Here is a 15,174-nt window from a genome sequence, read left to right on the forward strand (position 1 = left end):
CTGCGCCTGGAGCGCACCCCTACCCCAGGAGGAATTCCACCAAAAACCCATGCCAGGTATGGCTTCCAAGGTATAAGCAAAATAAATAACTTGCATTTATATCGTGCCTTTCAAAACCACAGGACTTCCCGGCTTTGCAGCGAAGTAACTCCTTTTAAAGTGTCGCCACTGTTGTGATGCAGGAAGTGCAGCAGCCTGTCTGTGCACAGCAAGATCCCATAGGTGTCAATGTGATAGTGACCATCTGTGATGTGTGTTTTATGTAATATGTGTTTTAGCGGCAGTAATTGAGGGATCGGTATTGGCCCGGACGCCAACGTGAACTCCCACCGCTTCTCAATAGTGCGGTGGGGTCTTTTATGTGCTGCTGAGTTGGCAGACAGGATCTGAAAGGTAGCACCCCCTCGGTGAAGAAATGGCGTGTCAGCAAGTCCTGGAGTGGGACTTGAAACTAAAACCTGTGACTCAGAGGCAAGAGTTCTACCAGCTGACCACAGATGAAAACCAAATTGATTCAGAAACAGGTGGGGTCTCGTTTTTACATTGTCATCTGAAAGACAGCACCTTCAACAGTGCAGCAGTCACTTTGTGTTGTAATGGAGTTTTCAGAGTAATATAGCGATGGGTGCAAATAGTAGAGAGAGTTAAGTTAATTCTGAGGGCAATCTTGAGAAAGATGCACAGACGGTGTAGGAATCCACCCCATAACCACAGAACCATATCCTACCCAAGCGAGAGAACAAGGCACTGGAAAAAGGACTTGAGAGAAGGACTGATTCAGTCAAATTCCATCTTCAATAGAGGAGAAAAATCTGTTCTGAAGGTGGACTGGGGGTTGAGAGATGTGAACAGAAGAGTTTGAATTTGCAGTGGGGGTTCAGGGTAAATTGAGGAAAGAGCCTCACTGGGTTTGTGGGTGGGGAGGGGGGAAGCCATGCAATAGAGGATATCATGCACGGATAGAATGGACTTGACTGGCCTCTTCTTTCAGTCTACATCAGCTTACTGCAAGATCCAAACCGCCTCCTAATGCTCTTTGAGATCAACTAGAAGACATGTCCTTGGTTAGGGTCATCACCTGAAGGAAATGCCACTGCCACTGGCAGAGAAATCATTTACCAAGGGCACCGTTTAATACACTCCAGCTCCACCCCCCCCCCCCTTGCCCGACACCCACACAACACACCACCCCAGCCAAAGGCAATCCCCTCCCCCCACCCCTAACAGCTAGACATTTTAGAGGAATGCGTGATTAAGTTGAAACATGTATTAGGTCAGAAATATCCTGGGATGCAGTAATCCAAAACAAAACGCGCTTACCCTGTTTTGAACATGACCTTGCTATCCTACAATGACACTTTTGTCAAGTCCTATTGCCTCTTCTTCCTCGATTCCTCTTTCTAATTTAAAATGGACTGTCTCCCTACCGGTTCCGCATTTGCTTCATCCTCTACAGCTGACTTTAATGCTTGCATTATTCTGTGTTTGTCAAATGCCCCACCTTCCCAGGAAGTCCACTCCAGTTCCAGGAGTTTTTTTCCCATGTTTGCCACCTTGGCGGGAAAATTAAGAAGGTGTGGGACATACATTCATTGGTCATTAGCTTGATTACATGGCGAACAAACAGGACCGAGCCCAGGTGCTTGCTGGGACACAAGCCAATGCTTCGTCCGTGACGGAGGCCAGATGCCTGATGCAATGCAGTGTTAAAGGCTGATGGGAGAGGATTCAGGCAAGTGGCAGTGGCAACTTCCTCAGGCCCTGAGGAGTCCTTTGAGAACCTAAGTGAGCCAGAATTTCCCAGCTGGCAGGGCAAAAGGTGACCCCGCGTACAATCTACGACTCTGGTCCTCAACTGTTTCCCCGACCCCTGTTACATATGTTGTAAAGATTAAGTGTGGCTCTCATTGAAAAATTGACCCCATTCTCAGTGTAATTTTTCTCATTAAATGAACAGAGGCCACTGTCTATTTGGTCAAAGACCAGGTGAAGTCACAGTGCGCCCCCTCACTCGTAGCTGACCTTGGCGGGGGGCCCGATGGGGTACATGCTTCTGAATCAGTGTCAGACTCCCCTTCCGCAATGTAGAGTCTGACTTTGGACCAGGGTGTAACCCCACCATAGGGGGCGTTGCTGACACTTTCGATGTTCTCCTTGGATTGTGAGATGCTGAACCCGCTGTACGAACGCTCGAGTTCCTCGTGATCGACAGAAGGGATGGAGATGGAGGTGTCGCTGTCCCTTTCTTTCAGGGCAGTCTCTTGGTGTTTGCAGCAGAGATCGTCATGCCGGCTGAATTCCAGCCCCCCCCGGCTACAGCTGCCGTGGCTTGATATCTTCTCGTGCGACACCGAGGGCGGGGGTGGAATTCTAACAAAGGTTGTGCCGTCGCCGACTGGGGAGGTCATGAAGGTCAGAGTGTCATGGCTGTGCCGGCCCACGTTGGCTGAGTGTTGGTGTGACGAGGTTGACGGGGGACAGCCATTGGGTGCCAATGTTGCAACTCCGAGTCCAGAGTACGTCTTGTGTGTGGTTAAGCTGCATGACCGCATCATTTTGTTGGCATTTGTGCTCTTCTGACAGAGCTCCCGAGTATCGACGGGGCTGTGGTACGGAGGAGCCGGGTCTGGCTCTTTGGAAATGAAGTAAGCCTCAGTTTCTGACGGTGGGATCCCCATCCGCTGCATGTAGATATTCACCAGGAAATCTAATTTCTTCTCCATCGAGTGCACCTGTGGGGTACAGACAACCAATTATCACCATTCAGACACCCAGGCGCCCATTAACCAAGTTTTCAAAACATATATTTTTATTTACTATTTTTAATGAATACAGAATAATGAAGAAGCAAAGCCTCACAGCCCCTGCTCTAATTCAACCCCCAACTCCTCATCCACTTGGTCTTCAGCCCCACCAGGGATGCAGAATCCTCCGCCATTATCCTCCTGTAAATTCCCGAGGTGCTCCTCTCCTCCACCCCCGCGAGCGACAGAACCCTCGCCGACAATGAGACTGTGGGCACTACCGGAAACAACGGGAAGACCTTCCTCGCTAAGTCCCTCAACTGCAGATATCTAAAGTTCTCCCACTGTGAAACCCCAAACATCTTGGATAACTCCTCTGGACTCGCAAACCGCCCCTCCATAAACAAACCCCCCCCCAAATCCTTCCACCTCCTTGTCTACCCTGCCTCGAAACCTGCCATCCAATCTTGCCAGCTCAAACTTGTGATTTTCACAGATCGGCGCCAACTTCGACATCCCACCTAATTTAAAATGCTGCTGCAATTGCCGCCATATTTTCAAAGTTGTGACCACTACCGGGCTACACGGAAACCTCCCTGGAGAGAACGGAAGCAGGGCGGTCGCCAGCACTCGCAGCACCAACCCCCGACATCAACCCGATTCCATCTTCACCCACGGTGCCTCCTGGTCCCCACACCCACCCAACACCTTCTCCGCATTTGCTGCCCAATAGTAGAAGATCTTGCTCAGCAACATCGAGCCCCCTGGTGGATAGATTTGGGGGGGGGGGGGGGATTCTCCATCCCGCCAGCCCCGTTTCCTGGTGTGGCGCGCCCCCTCCGACAGTGGGATTTTCTGTTCCAGCAGATGGCCAATGGGGTTTCCCATTGTGGCCACCCCCACACCGTCAGGAAATCCGCGGATGTGGGTGCGCTGCCGGCGAAGCGGAGGATCACGGCGACGGAGAATCCCGCTTTGGAGGCGGATGTTAAATATGCGGGGGACCCCACCCCCGATCTGTTAGCTGGTAGGAGGAAACTGGAGATGCAGTTTAATCTGGTGACTACGGATAAGGTGGTGTGTCAGTGGTGCAGGGCGAGCGGGCGATGTACGAATACGGGAAGTGGGCTAGCCCTTTGTTGGCTGGCCAGTTGAGGCGGCAAGTGACTGCCCGAGAGATTGTTCAGGTGCTGGATATGTGAGGTGTGCTAGTGGCCGTGCCTGAGAAGGTGAATGAGGCCTTTGAGGCGTTCTCTGAGAGGTCGTACAGCTCGGTGTTAGGAATGGGCTAAGAGACATTCCAATTACATGTCAAATTGATGTTAAGTATCCAATAATTGGCACTGATATGTAAAGGGGTTGCAGGTGGTACTTGTGGTGGTGATAAGAGTTTTGTATAGAACATGTTCGAGAAAATTAAGGTGTTTTGGGAAAGGAGCAGAACTCTTGACTCTACTCAACAGCAGCGAGAAGCTAACAATCGGAACCGCCAGGGTTTGGGGCATGGGGGCACTTTTGGAGTGTCCCACATTGGAGGAGGAAGGGCTTGCAGACCCCATTGGGGGCAGATGAGGTTCGGAAGGCAATCGGAAACATGCAGACGGACAAGGACCAGGGCCAGGCAGGTTCCTGGGGGAATTTTATCAAAGGTTTGCCAACCGGTTGATCCACTGCTAGTGGAGGCATTTGAGGACTCAATGCCAGGTAGGTTCTTTAGCCAGTGGGGGCATGGAATGCACTGCCTGTGGAAGTAGTTGAGTCGGAAACATTAGGGACCTTCAAGCAGCTATTGGATAGGTACATGGATTACGGTAAAATGATATACTGTAGGTTTATTTGTTCTTAAGGGCAGCACGGTAGCATTGTGGATAGCACAATTGCTTCACAGCTCCAGGGTCCCAGGTTCGATTACGGCTTGGGTCACTGTCTTGTGTGGAGTCTGCACGTCCTCCCAGTGTCTGCGTGGGTTTCCTCCGGGTGCTCCGGTTTCCTCCCACAGTCCAAAGATGTGCAGGTTAGGTGGATTGGCCATGATAAATTGCCCTTAGTGTCCAAAATTGCCCTTAGTGTTGGGTGGAGGTGTTGACTTTGGGTAGGGTGCTCTTTCCAAGAGCCGGTGCAGACTCAATGGGCCGAATGGCCTCCTTCTTCACTGTAAATGCAATGATATTCTATGATTAATCTAGGACAAAGGTTCGGCACAACATCGTGGGCCGAAGGGCCTGTTCTGTGCTGTATTTTTCTATGTTCTATGTCCTAATGCCTTGGGGGCCGCTCCTGGAGGAGATAATGCAAGCATCCATCTTTATCCCTCTGAAGAAGGATAATGGCCCGCTTGAGTGTGGGATGTATCGGACAATCTCTTTCTTGAAGGTGGAGGCGAAGATCCTGGCGAAGGTGCTGGCACCTAGAATGGAGGAGTGTCTCCAGAGCATTGTTGAGGAGGATGAAACAGGGTTTGTGAAGGGCAGACGATTGTCCTCTAATGTGCGACGTCTGTTAAATATTATTCAGTTCCCCTGGAAGGGGTGTGTGTGCATGAGGTTGTTGCGATGTTGGATGCAGGAAAGGCCTTTGACAGGGGAGAGTGGAACTATTTGCTTGCAGTGTTGGAGCAGCTTGGGATTGGTGCCAGGTATGTTACGTGGGTGAGATTGTTATACAGGCAACCTAGGGCTTGCGTTTGGACGAATAGTAGGAGTTTGAAGTATTTCCGGTTGTACAGGGGAACGTGGCAGGGGTGCTCCATGTCCCCTTTGTTTTATGTGTTGGAGGTTGAGCCTTTGGCCACCGCATTGAGGAATTCTGGAGAGTGCTGGGGATAGTCAGAATGAAATGAAAAAAATGCCAAAAGCACTGTGCTACCATGCTAGGTGGCACAGAAGTTAGCACTGTTGCTTCACAGCGCCAGGGACTCGGGTTCGATTCCTGGCTTGGGTCACTGGCTGTGTGGAGTTTGCACGTTCTCCCAGTGTCTAGAGGATTTTCACAGTAACTTTGTTGCAGTGTTAATCAGTGATTCCAAATAAACCTGTTGGGTTTTGACCTGGTGTTGTAAGACTTCTTACTGTGCCCACCCCAGTCCAACGGCGGCATCTCCACATCACAATTATCTAACTTTAACCTGGTGTTGTAAGACTTCTTACTGTGCCCACCCCAGTCCAACGCCGGCATCTCCACATCATGCAGTGTTAATGTATGCCTACTTGGGACATAGAACATATAGAACATAGAAAATACAGCACAGAACAGGCCCTTCGGCCCACGATGTTGTGCCGAACCTTTGTCCTAGATTAATCATAGATTATCATTGAATTTACAGTGCAGAAGGAGGCCATTCGGCCCCCCGAGTCTGCACCAGCTCTTGGAAAGAGCACCCTACCCAAACTCAACACCTCCACCCAACACCAAGGGCAATTTGGACATTAAGGGCAATTTATCATTGGCCAATTCACCTAACCCGCACATCTTTGGACTGTGGGAGGAAACCGGAGCACCCGGAGGAAACCCACGCAGACACGGGGAGGACGTGCAGACTCTGCACAGACAATGACCCAAGCCGGAATCGAACCTGGGACCATGGATCTGTGAAGCAATTGTGCTATCCACAATGCTACCGTGCTGCCCTTAAGAACAAATAAATCTACACTATATCATTGTCCCGTAATCCATGTACCTATCCAACAGCTGCTTGAAGGTCCCTAATGTTTCCGACTCAACTACTTCCACAGGCAGTGCATTCCATGCCCCCACTACTCTCTGGGTAAAGAACCTACCTCTGATATTCCTCCTATATCTTCCACCTTTCACCTTAAATTTATGTCCTCTTGTAATGGTGTGTTCCACCTGGGGAAAAAGTCTCTGACTGTCTACTCTATCTATTCCCCTGATCATCTTATAAACCTCTATCAAGTCGCCCCTCATCCTTCTCCGCTCTAATGAGAAAAGGCCTAGCACCCTCAACCTTTCCTCATAAGACCTACTCTCCATTCCAGGCAACATCCTGGTAAATCTTCTTTGCACCTTTTCCAGAGCTTCCACATCCTTCCTAAAATGAGGCGACCAGAACTGTACACAGTACTCCAAATGTGGCCTTACCAAAGTTTTGTACAGCTGCATCATCACCTCACGGCTCTTAAATTCAATCCCTCTGTTAATGAACGCGAGCACACCATAGGCCTTCTTCACAGCTCTATCCACTTGAGTGGCAACTTTCAAAGATGTATGAACATAGACCCCAAGGTCTCTCTGCTCCTCCACAATGCCAAGAACTCTACCGTTAACCCTGTATTCCGCATTCATATTTGTCCTTCCAAAATGGACAACCTCACACTTTTCAGGGTTAAACTCCATCTGCCACTTCTCAGCCCAGCTCTGCATCCTATCTATGTCTCTTTGCAGCCGACAACAGCCCTCCTTACTATCCACAACTCCACCAATCTTCGTATCGTCTGCAAATTTACTGACCCACCCTTCAACTCCCTCATCCAAGTCATTAATGAAAATCACAAACAGCAGAGGACCCAGAACTGATCCCTGCGGTACACCACTGGTAACTGGGATCCAGGCTGAATATTTGCCATCCACCACCACTCTCTGACTTCTATCGGTTAGCCAGTTCGTTATCCAACTGGCCAAATTTCCCACTATCCCATGCCTCCTTACTTTGTGCAGAAGCCTACCATGGGGAACTTTATCAAATGCCTTACTAAAATCCATGTACACTACATCCACTGCTTTACCTTCATCCACATGCTTGGTCACCTCCTCAAAGAATTCAATAAGATTTGTAAGGCAAGACCTACCCCTCACAAATCCGTGCTGACTATCCCCAATCAAGCAGTGTCTTTCCAGATGCTCAGAAATCCTATCCTTCAGTACCCTTTCCATTACTTTGCCTACCACCGAAGTAAGACTAACTGGCCTGTAATTCCCAGGGTTATCCCTAGTTCCTTTTTTGAACAGGGGCACGACATTCGCCACTCTCCAATAAAGATTATTATTATATTCCCAGAAATAGGCCAGAGGCAGACAATTCATTCAATGAACTGGCCAAATAGTCACTACTTCCCACCCTGCCCGAATTTTCCCATCATCGGAATGTGGCCCCCATCATTTAGACAGCCCCCACACATTAAACCTAAGAGCTATAATAATAAATAATTATAAGCGGGCCTTCAGGAGAGCTTCAATACAGAGGGCCCCTCTTCCTGAACCGTCTAACTGGGCTCTGTTGTATTGATGGTGCCGAGGGTGTGGTCCATTTGTCGGCCCTCGAGTTTGACTGGCAGCACTTTGGAGGCCGACCTGCATCTGGAACTGGGTGGTAGTCCGATCAACGGCCACATAACTGCCCACCGGCCCAACCAACAGCAGTAAAATTACTCCTGTATCGCTGAGAGCCGTTCTGTAAAAGGTTTGTTTTGATCAGAAAGGCCAACTCTGTTTCTCTCTTCACAGACGCTGCCAGGCCTGCTGAGATTTTCCAGCATCCGCAGTATTTTGCTTTATTCTGGTAAAATCACTCCCTCCATCCCGACCGGGATGTTTAGTCCCCCGCAGTGAGACTCCTTTGCTTCATGTCAAAAGTAGTCCCAAATTCCTCAGTGAACTCAGCTTTCCCAATACTCTCCAAACATGGAGAAGGCAGCAGCTCCCACCCCACCTGGAACAGAATGTCTGGCTCCCATTTATCATTGGAAATCTCCCCCACTGTCTGGAGAGTTTTGAAGGTGCCAATCTTCACCTGTCTTTCCATTTTCCCGAGCCGTCCCATCATACTCGGATCTTCGGGAAGCTCGGACTCCGCTGGCATCTTGGTACGGTCCTTCTCCTGCAGCTGCGGGCCTCGGCCAACGATCTGGTCAACTCTACCAAGGGAAGCATACAGACACCTCAGGTAATAGATTAGAATGTAACTCTGCCCTGGGTCCAGCCCAATCGTTAGTAAAGAGGCTTGTGTCAGCAAGTCAGAAAATGCAAGGCAAACTGGTTAACGATTATCAAAATTCTTCAGGGGGAAAGGGTTCTCTCAGGGCAAACAAAAGGATTCTTTCTTGGGAAGGAATGGGTTAGGATTTAACTTTCCTACGCTTGTTAAGTGGGGAAGAAATAATGGGGTAAATTCCTAAAATATAACTCGTTATTAGACAGACGTTACTGAGAGATGCTTCATATGCAGTTATAGCAGCGTGCCAGCAGCATGTACATTAGTTGCATCAAGAGACAGGAAAGAAAGAAGCTCGCAGTTACAAAGCAGTGAGAAACTGGGACCGCAGATATTAATATGCAGCTCATGACAGGGGCAGTTGTGTCTGGCAAAGGAAGGTGCTGTCCTGAAGCTGAGCACAGATTGGCACTCAATGACCCAATTGGTGTCAGGTCTATCTCGGCATCTATACATCCGCGTGACGGATTCAAAATGGATATCCATAAACGAGCAAGGGATGATCTCTGAGAGAGCAAAATTATTGCTTTCCATGTCTGGAGGCAGCTACTGGAATCCAGCAGCCATACTTTGAATCATCTGTATCGAGCCAAGGTATTAAGTCCAGAATTAATCATTACACACCCAATCAAAAATGATTGTTTTTGGTAATGTTAATCTGTGTACACAACAGTCACTATCCCGGCTTTGGAAGAGCAAATGGGGAGCAGCTGGAACATCAGTCAAATGTTGCAATGTCTAGACTGTCAATGCCTTTTCAAGGCCAAACATTCCAGTGAGGGGGCTCAGTGTCAGCAGCTAGCAACGCCAGGACAGCTTCCAGATTCCTCTCCTCTTTTAGTGGGGTTACTGGGTTACGGGGATAGGGTGGAGGTGTGGGCTTAAGTAGGGTGGCCTTTCCAAGCGCCGGTGCAGACTCGATGGGCCGAATGGCCTCCTTCTGCACTGTAAATTATTTTTGTTTTATAAATTTAGAGTACCCAATTAATTTTTTCCAATTAAGGGGCAATTTAGTGTGGCCAATCCACCTAGCCTGCGCATCTTTTTGGGTTGTGGGGGCGAAACCCACGCAGACACGGGGAGAATGTGCAAACTCCACACGGACAGTGACCCAGAGCCGGATCGAACCTGGGACCTCGGCGCCGTGAGGCAGCAGGGCTAACCCACTGCGCCACCGTGCTGCCTTGCACTATAAATCCTATGATTCTATGCTCTTTGATGTGCCTCAGTACCAACCTCAGAAATAGGACCCAGCCCATATCGCTGGCTTTGAAAGCAGACCAAGGCAGGCCAGCAGCACGGTTCGATTCCAGTACCAGCCTCCCCGAACAGGCGCCGGAATGTGGCGACTAGGGGCTTTTCACAGTAACTTCATTTGAAGCCTACGTGTGACAATAAGCATTTTCATATTTTCCATGTTGTGGCCCAGCTGGCCTTTGCGGTCCAGAGGGAGTTGAGTTGATCAGGAACTGGGTTCAGGTTTAGTTGGGGGTTTTTCCCACAGTGTGTGAAACCATAGTTTCACTGCCCATGGTAAAGTGGTGTTGGGTACAACTGAATGGTTTGCCAGGTCATTTCAGAGGGCAGTTAGGGGTCAACCACTTTGCTGTGGGCCTGGAGTCGGAACCAATGTGTTGGCGAGGAAGATTCTGGCTCAGGGTTGGTGAGGTTGGAATCCGTTCCCCTGCTTAGAATGTTTCTCTCAACGGCTGTACAAACATTTCTGGAAAAGGCAGCTGCTCTTTGGAATGTTGGGTAAATCTCACAAGTCTGCTTTCTTCAACAATGGACGAGCTAGCTGAGAGAAAGGCTGAGAATCAAGACGATTGGTCATTCAAAAACTGGGCACTGGACTCAGTGAGGACTAAGAAGCCATTACTGTGTGCTACGCTATCAGTAAGACTAGGAAGTTCCTTTGTCAGACTATTGGAGAGTGATCTTAGCTGTATCAGCAAATGGGTTGCCACAGTTGGTCTGGTTGGAGAGAAGAAAAGCATCTCTCCTTGGCCTCACTATTCCCTCTCTCTGTAATCCTACAGCTCTCCAAGATCTCTACACTCCTCCAATGCCAGTCTTGTGAATATCTTTGTGTTCCTTTGGCCACTGGTGGCAGTTGTACCTTTAGTTCCCTCGATCCTAAACTCTGGAATTTCCCTCTTAAATCTCCCTGACTCTCCCCTTCTGCAAATGGCCCCTTAAAACCTAACCCTTTACCCAAGCTTGTGGTGTTCTTCCAAATATCTTTTTGTTTCTTGGTGTCATGTTTTGACTGATAGCAGTCCTATAAAGTGCTTCGACATGTTTTATTGGTGAAAAACTAACTCGTATCAGTCACCAGTTCTGGAAATTAATTAAAACAAAACCTTGCATTTATATAGCATCTTTAATATAGTCAAAGTTCTTACTGGGAGTGTTGTCTGGCAAAGGTAGACACTGATAGTGATATTAGTACTTGCGACAAAAATCTTGGCTTTAAATGAAAGTGAAATGAAATGAAAATCGCTTATTGTCACAAGTAGGCTTCAATGAAGTTACTGTGAAAAGCCCCTAGTCGCCACACTCCGGCGCCTGTTCGGGGAGGCTGGTACGGGAATTGAACCATGCTGCTGGCCTGCTTGGTAAGCCAGCAATTTAGCCCTGTGCTAAACCAGCCCCAACGTCTTAAAGGAGGATGGAGAGTAGTGGAAAAGTTTGAAGAGCGTATTCCAGAACTTTGGGCTGAGGCATTTGAAGACATGGTGACCAATGGTGGAGCAAAGGAAGTTGAGGGTGTGCAGGGATCTCAGAGGGCTGGAGGGTGAGTGCGGAGGGGGGTTACAGAGCTAGGGAGAGGATGAGGCCATGGAGGGATTTGAAAACAAGGATGAGAATTTTAACCCTCAGCAGAAACAAAGCTGCCCATCGAATCACCGCATCTGACTGATTGCAAACTAATTCCAAAGTAGTGCTCTCCATGTACAGGCCCGTGCGGTTAATGGAGACCCAATGATTGGGTAGACAGTCCAATCATTGCTTCTCTCTCACCAGGGATGGGTTTGTTGTTTTCTTTGTCCAAAGCCGATGTTGGGTCTTTGATCAATGCCAAATTTGATTGTCCGCCATTTGCCCAACCCAAGCGGCAGCACGCCAACATCATTTGGATTTCTTTGGGCGAGGAAGAGGGCCTTTCACACCTCACAGTGCCCGTGCATCAGAGTTCATTCAAGCTTCATTTTTGTTTCATGCATTCATGCAAATAGCGAGCAGCATCTTCAAACCCAAAGCGCAAAAGATTTTGGCTCCTGCTCATCGCCTGTCATCAGAATCACAGACATTCCAATGAGTGAAAGGAAATGAAAGAAGCTTTTACAGTCAGCCACAGTGCAGTACAAACATGTTCAGCTAAACCCCTTCGTTGATCATCTAACTGGTCACTTAACCTCTCACCTGAGATATTTGGTTCAAAGCGCCAAGGCAGTGTGGAGGGAGTTTCAAACTGAACTTCAAAGAATTTTTTTGAAGAAATGCAAAATAGATTTGTCTTTTTTTTGGTTCTTTTTTTATTCGTTTGTACCTGAAGAAGGGGGTTGGCTGTTTAAATAATAACTCTTGAGTGAAATAAAGTAAGCATTCTGTCGATGAGTCCTAACCTAGGAGAGTATTGGATTGAATCTTTGGAAGTGGTGAGGATTCCTTTTAACTTCTTGTGCCGGGGAGTTGAAGGGAGTGGGGGGCCCACAATCATATCTATCCTGGCAGAGTGAAATAAGAGATACCAGCAAAATATATAATGAAGTAACATGAGGAGACAAGAGGAAATTTCATCACGACAGTAAGAATATCAATCAAATGAGATGGGCTGTGTCCAAAAGGTTACTGGCAATGGTTGTGTTGAAAGAATCAATTTGACAATCAGGAGGCTCCATTTCTGTGATCTCACCAGAAACTTTCTGGAAGATTTATCAGCAACCTGAATCAAAAATGTCAACAAGGTGGCCCCCAAACTGTTGCCAACGCCACCATGCAAGGGAGCCTCATTTTGTTCTGGCCTGGTGAGATGATACATCTCTCTGGTGACTCTGCTCTGCATGTAACCAGACACCGTTTGGTTATGTACCCGGACCCGGTTTAAAACCATTCACCTGCCGATACCAAATCTGTGAAGTGTTAATGTTTGCAAAGAATAAATGTCACTGAAAAGGTACAGATGCAGTGGCCTTTTTAGCTCAGGGCTGCAGGCCACGGCCAAGGTGAAATGAAAATGAAATGAAAATTGCTTATTGTCACAAGTAGGCTTCAAATGAAGTTACTCTGAAAAGCCCCTAGTCGCCACATTCCGGCGCCTGTTCGGGGAGGCCGGTACGGGAATTGAACCGTGCTGCTGGCCTGCCTTTGTCTGCTTTCAAAGCCAGCGCTTAGCCCTGTGCTAAACCAGCCCCTGTAACAGGAAATTGGGAAGACCCTGGGGCTGATCATCTTGCCACAACTCAGCAACTGTGACATGAGATCCCCCTGCATTTCGTAGGTTAGAGTAAAATGTCCTCTGATAAATCAGTAAGTTTCAGACCCTGGGAACTTCCAGCCCGAGCGATAGGCAGCAGCTGAAAGCTTCACCGCTCTCGCAGGGAACTCCACAAATATGCAACTCGCTCTGTCGAATTTTTGCAAGAGTTCAAATGTGAAAAATTCCTTCAAATCTTTTGACAAACGGTCAAAACATTTATTTTCAAACGTTGCGGAATGATGAAATGTTCTGTTATAATGATCACACTTGAGCAAAGATCATGAAAGGACTTTGGTTGATGTGTTATTGGGAGTTCTGAGGTCGAACATTGTCCTTCTCTATTGTGACACCCCCTCAGCTAACTCTTCAGATGGTGCGAGTGAAAGTCAGTTTTAAGATGCCCCTTGAAACATTGCAAGGTGAGTGTCTGCAGTGACCACTTTGTGGTATTATCAGGTATTACAGTACCTGAGAGGCTGAAGTACCATTGGTTAAACCTAGGGGTTTTACCATTGGCTGTAGAGTATGGTAGCTCCGCCCCGATAGGCGGGTATAAGAACTTGTGCTGGCCCAGCAGCCCTCATTCTGTACCTGAGTTGCTGGGGAATACTTCTAGCTTATTAAAGCCTTCAGTTGTACTACAACCTCGTTTTAGTAGTTACTGATCGTGCATCAATTTAATAAGCTAGATTTAAGTGGAAAGAATGGACCCCGGAATCAAGCCGGAGTGTCTGCAACTCAGTCCCCACGCGGCGAACTCAGCGGCGATCTTTAAGCACTGGCTGGCGTGTTTTAAAGGCTACCTGGATACAGCTGAAGGCACACTCTCGGGGGAGCAGAAATTACACGTCCTGCATTCAAGGATAAGCCCAGAGATCTACACCCTCATCGAGGAGGCGGAAGAATTTGATGCAGCTATCGAACTTTTAAAAGGACACTATATTCGCCCAGTAAACCAGGTCTATGCTCGTCACCTGCTTGCAACAAGACGACAAACCCCCGGGGAATCGTTGGAGGAATTCTACCGCGCGCTACTGGTGCTGGGCAGAAGCTGTGGCTGACCGCAAGTTTTGGCGAGCGACCACACGGAACTCCTAGTCCGGGATGCCTTTGTAGCAGGTATGAGTTCTTCACTAATCCGCCAGCGTCTTTTAGAAAAAGGCACCCTGGGACCTAGGGAGGCACAGGCCCTTGCAGGGTCCATGGACGTGGCCTCCAGGAACGCACGGGCCTACGTGCCCGACCACGCGCCGGCCCCCTGGGCAGCGGGGAATCCCACAGCGGCCGACCCAGAGACCTTCCCCGTTTCCCCGCAGGCCTGCGCAGTAAGGCGGCCTGCCAACCCCGATGGGTCCCGCTGTTTCTTTTATGGGCAGGCAAGGCACCCCCACCAGCGCTGCCCGGCCCGGACATCCATCTGCAAGGGATGCGGCAAGAAGGGCCATTTAGTGGGGGTCTGCCAGGCACGAGCGGTGGCCGCGGTCTCCAGCGGCGACTCCGGACCACCACAGCGAACTTCTCTAGGGGCCCCGGCCGCCACCCCCATATCTAAGGGCCACGTGCAGACCCCGGGCGCCGCCATCTTGTCCCTCGGACACCACGCTGGAAGGATGGGCGCCGCCATTTTGTGCACCCCCGGCCACCATGTGCGACCAATGGGAGACGCCATCTTGGATGAGGCCCCAGGACCCCAGCTCGGCTGACCACACACTGCCTGAACAAAATCCACAACTACTGCGCCTGGCCTCAGTGACTCTGGACCAAACTCGACCTCGAACACTCTCAACAACAACGTCGACTGTCTTCATCAACGGCCACGAGACGTCCTGCCTGATCGACTCTGGGAGCACGGAGAGCTTTATACACCCCGACACGGTAAGGCGCTGTTCCCTCCTTATCCACCCTGTTAATCAAAGAATCTCACTGGCCTCCGGTTCCCACTCAGTGGAGATAAAGGGGCTCTGTCCAGGGAAGAGAATTAAAAAATGTCCGCCTCTTTG

General features: G+C 49.1%; 1 protein-coding gene across 2 annotated transcripts in view; it reads right to left on the reverse strand.

The window, feature by feature from the left end:
• Positions 1–1,232: 1,232 nt before the first annotated feature.
• kcnq2b (potassium voltage-gated channel, KQT-like subfamily, member 2b) overlaps positions 1,233–15,174 on the reverse strand; it is a 249,502-nt gene continuing 235,560 nt past the window's right edge. Inside the window, exons 14-16 of one of the 2 annotated variants that reach the window (XM_072515343.1) lie at positions 12,321–12,422; positions 8,491–8,614; positions 1,233–2,732 (exon numbers count right to left, since the gene is read on the reverse strand). In XM_072515343.1, coding sequence (XP_072371444.1) covers positions 1,968–2,732; positions 8,491–8,614; positions 12,321–12,422 — 991 coding nt within the window. In that variant the 3' untranslated portion in view covers positions 1,233–1,967. The remainder of the gene's footprint in view (positions 2,733–8,490; positions 8,615–12,320; positions 12,423–15,174) is intronic. The other variant, XM_072515342.1, reaches the window with a different exon arrangement.

The sequence above is a fragment of the Scyliorhinus torazame genome, chromosome 8 (genome assembly GCF_047496885.1).
Source record: "Scyliorhinus torazame isolate Kashiwa2021f chromosome 8, sScyTor2.1, whole genome shotgun sequence".
NCBI lineage: Eukaryota > Metazoa > Chordata > Chondrichthyes > Carcharhiniformes > Scyliorhinidae > Scyliorhinus > Scyliorhinus torazame.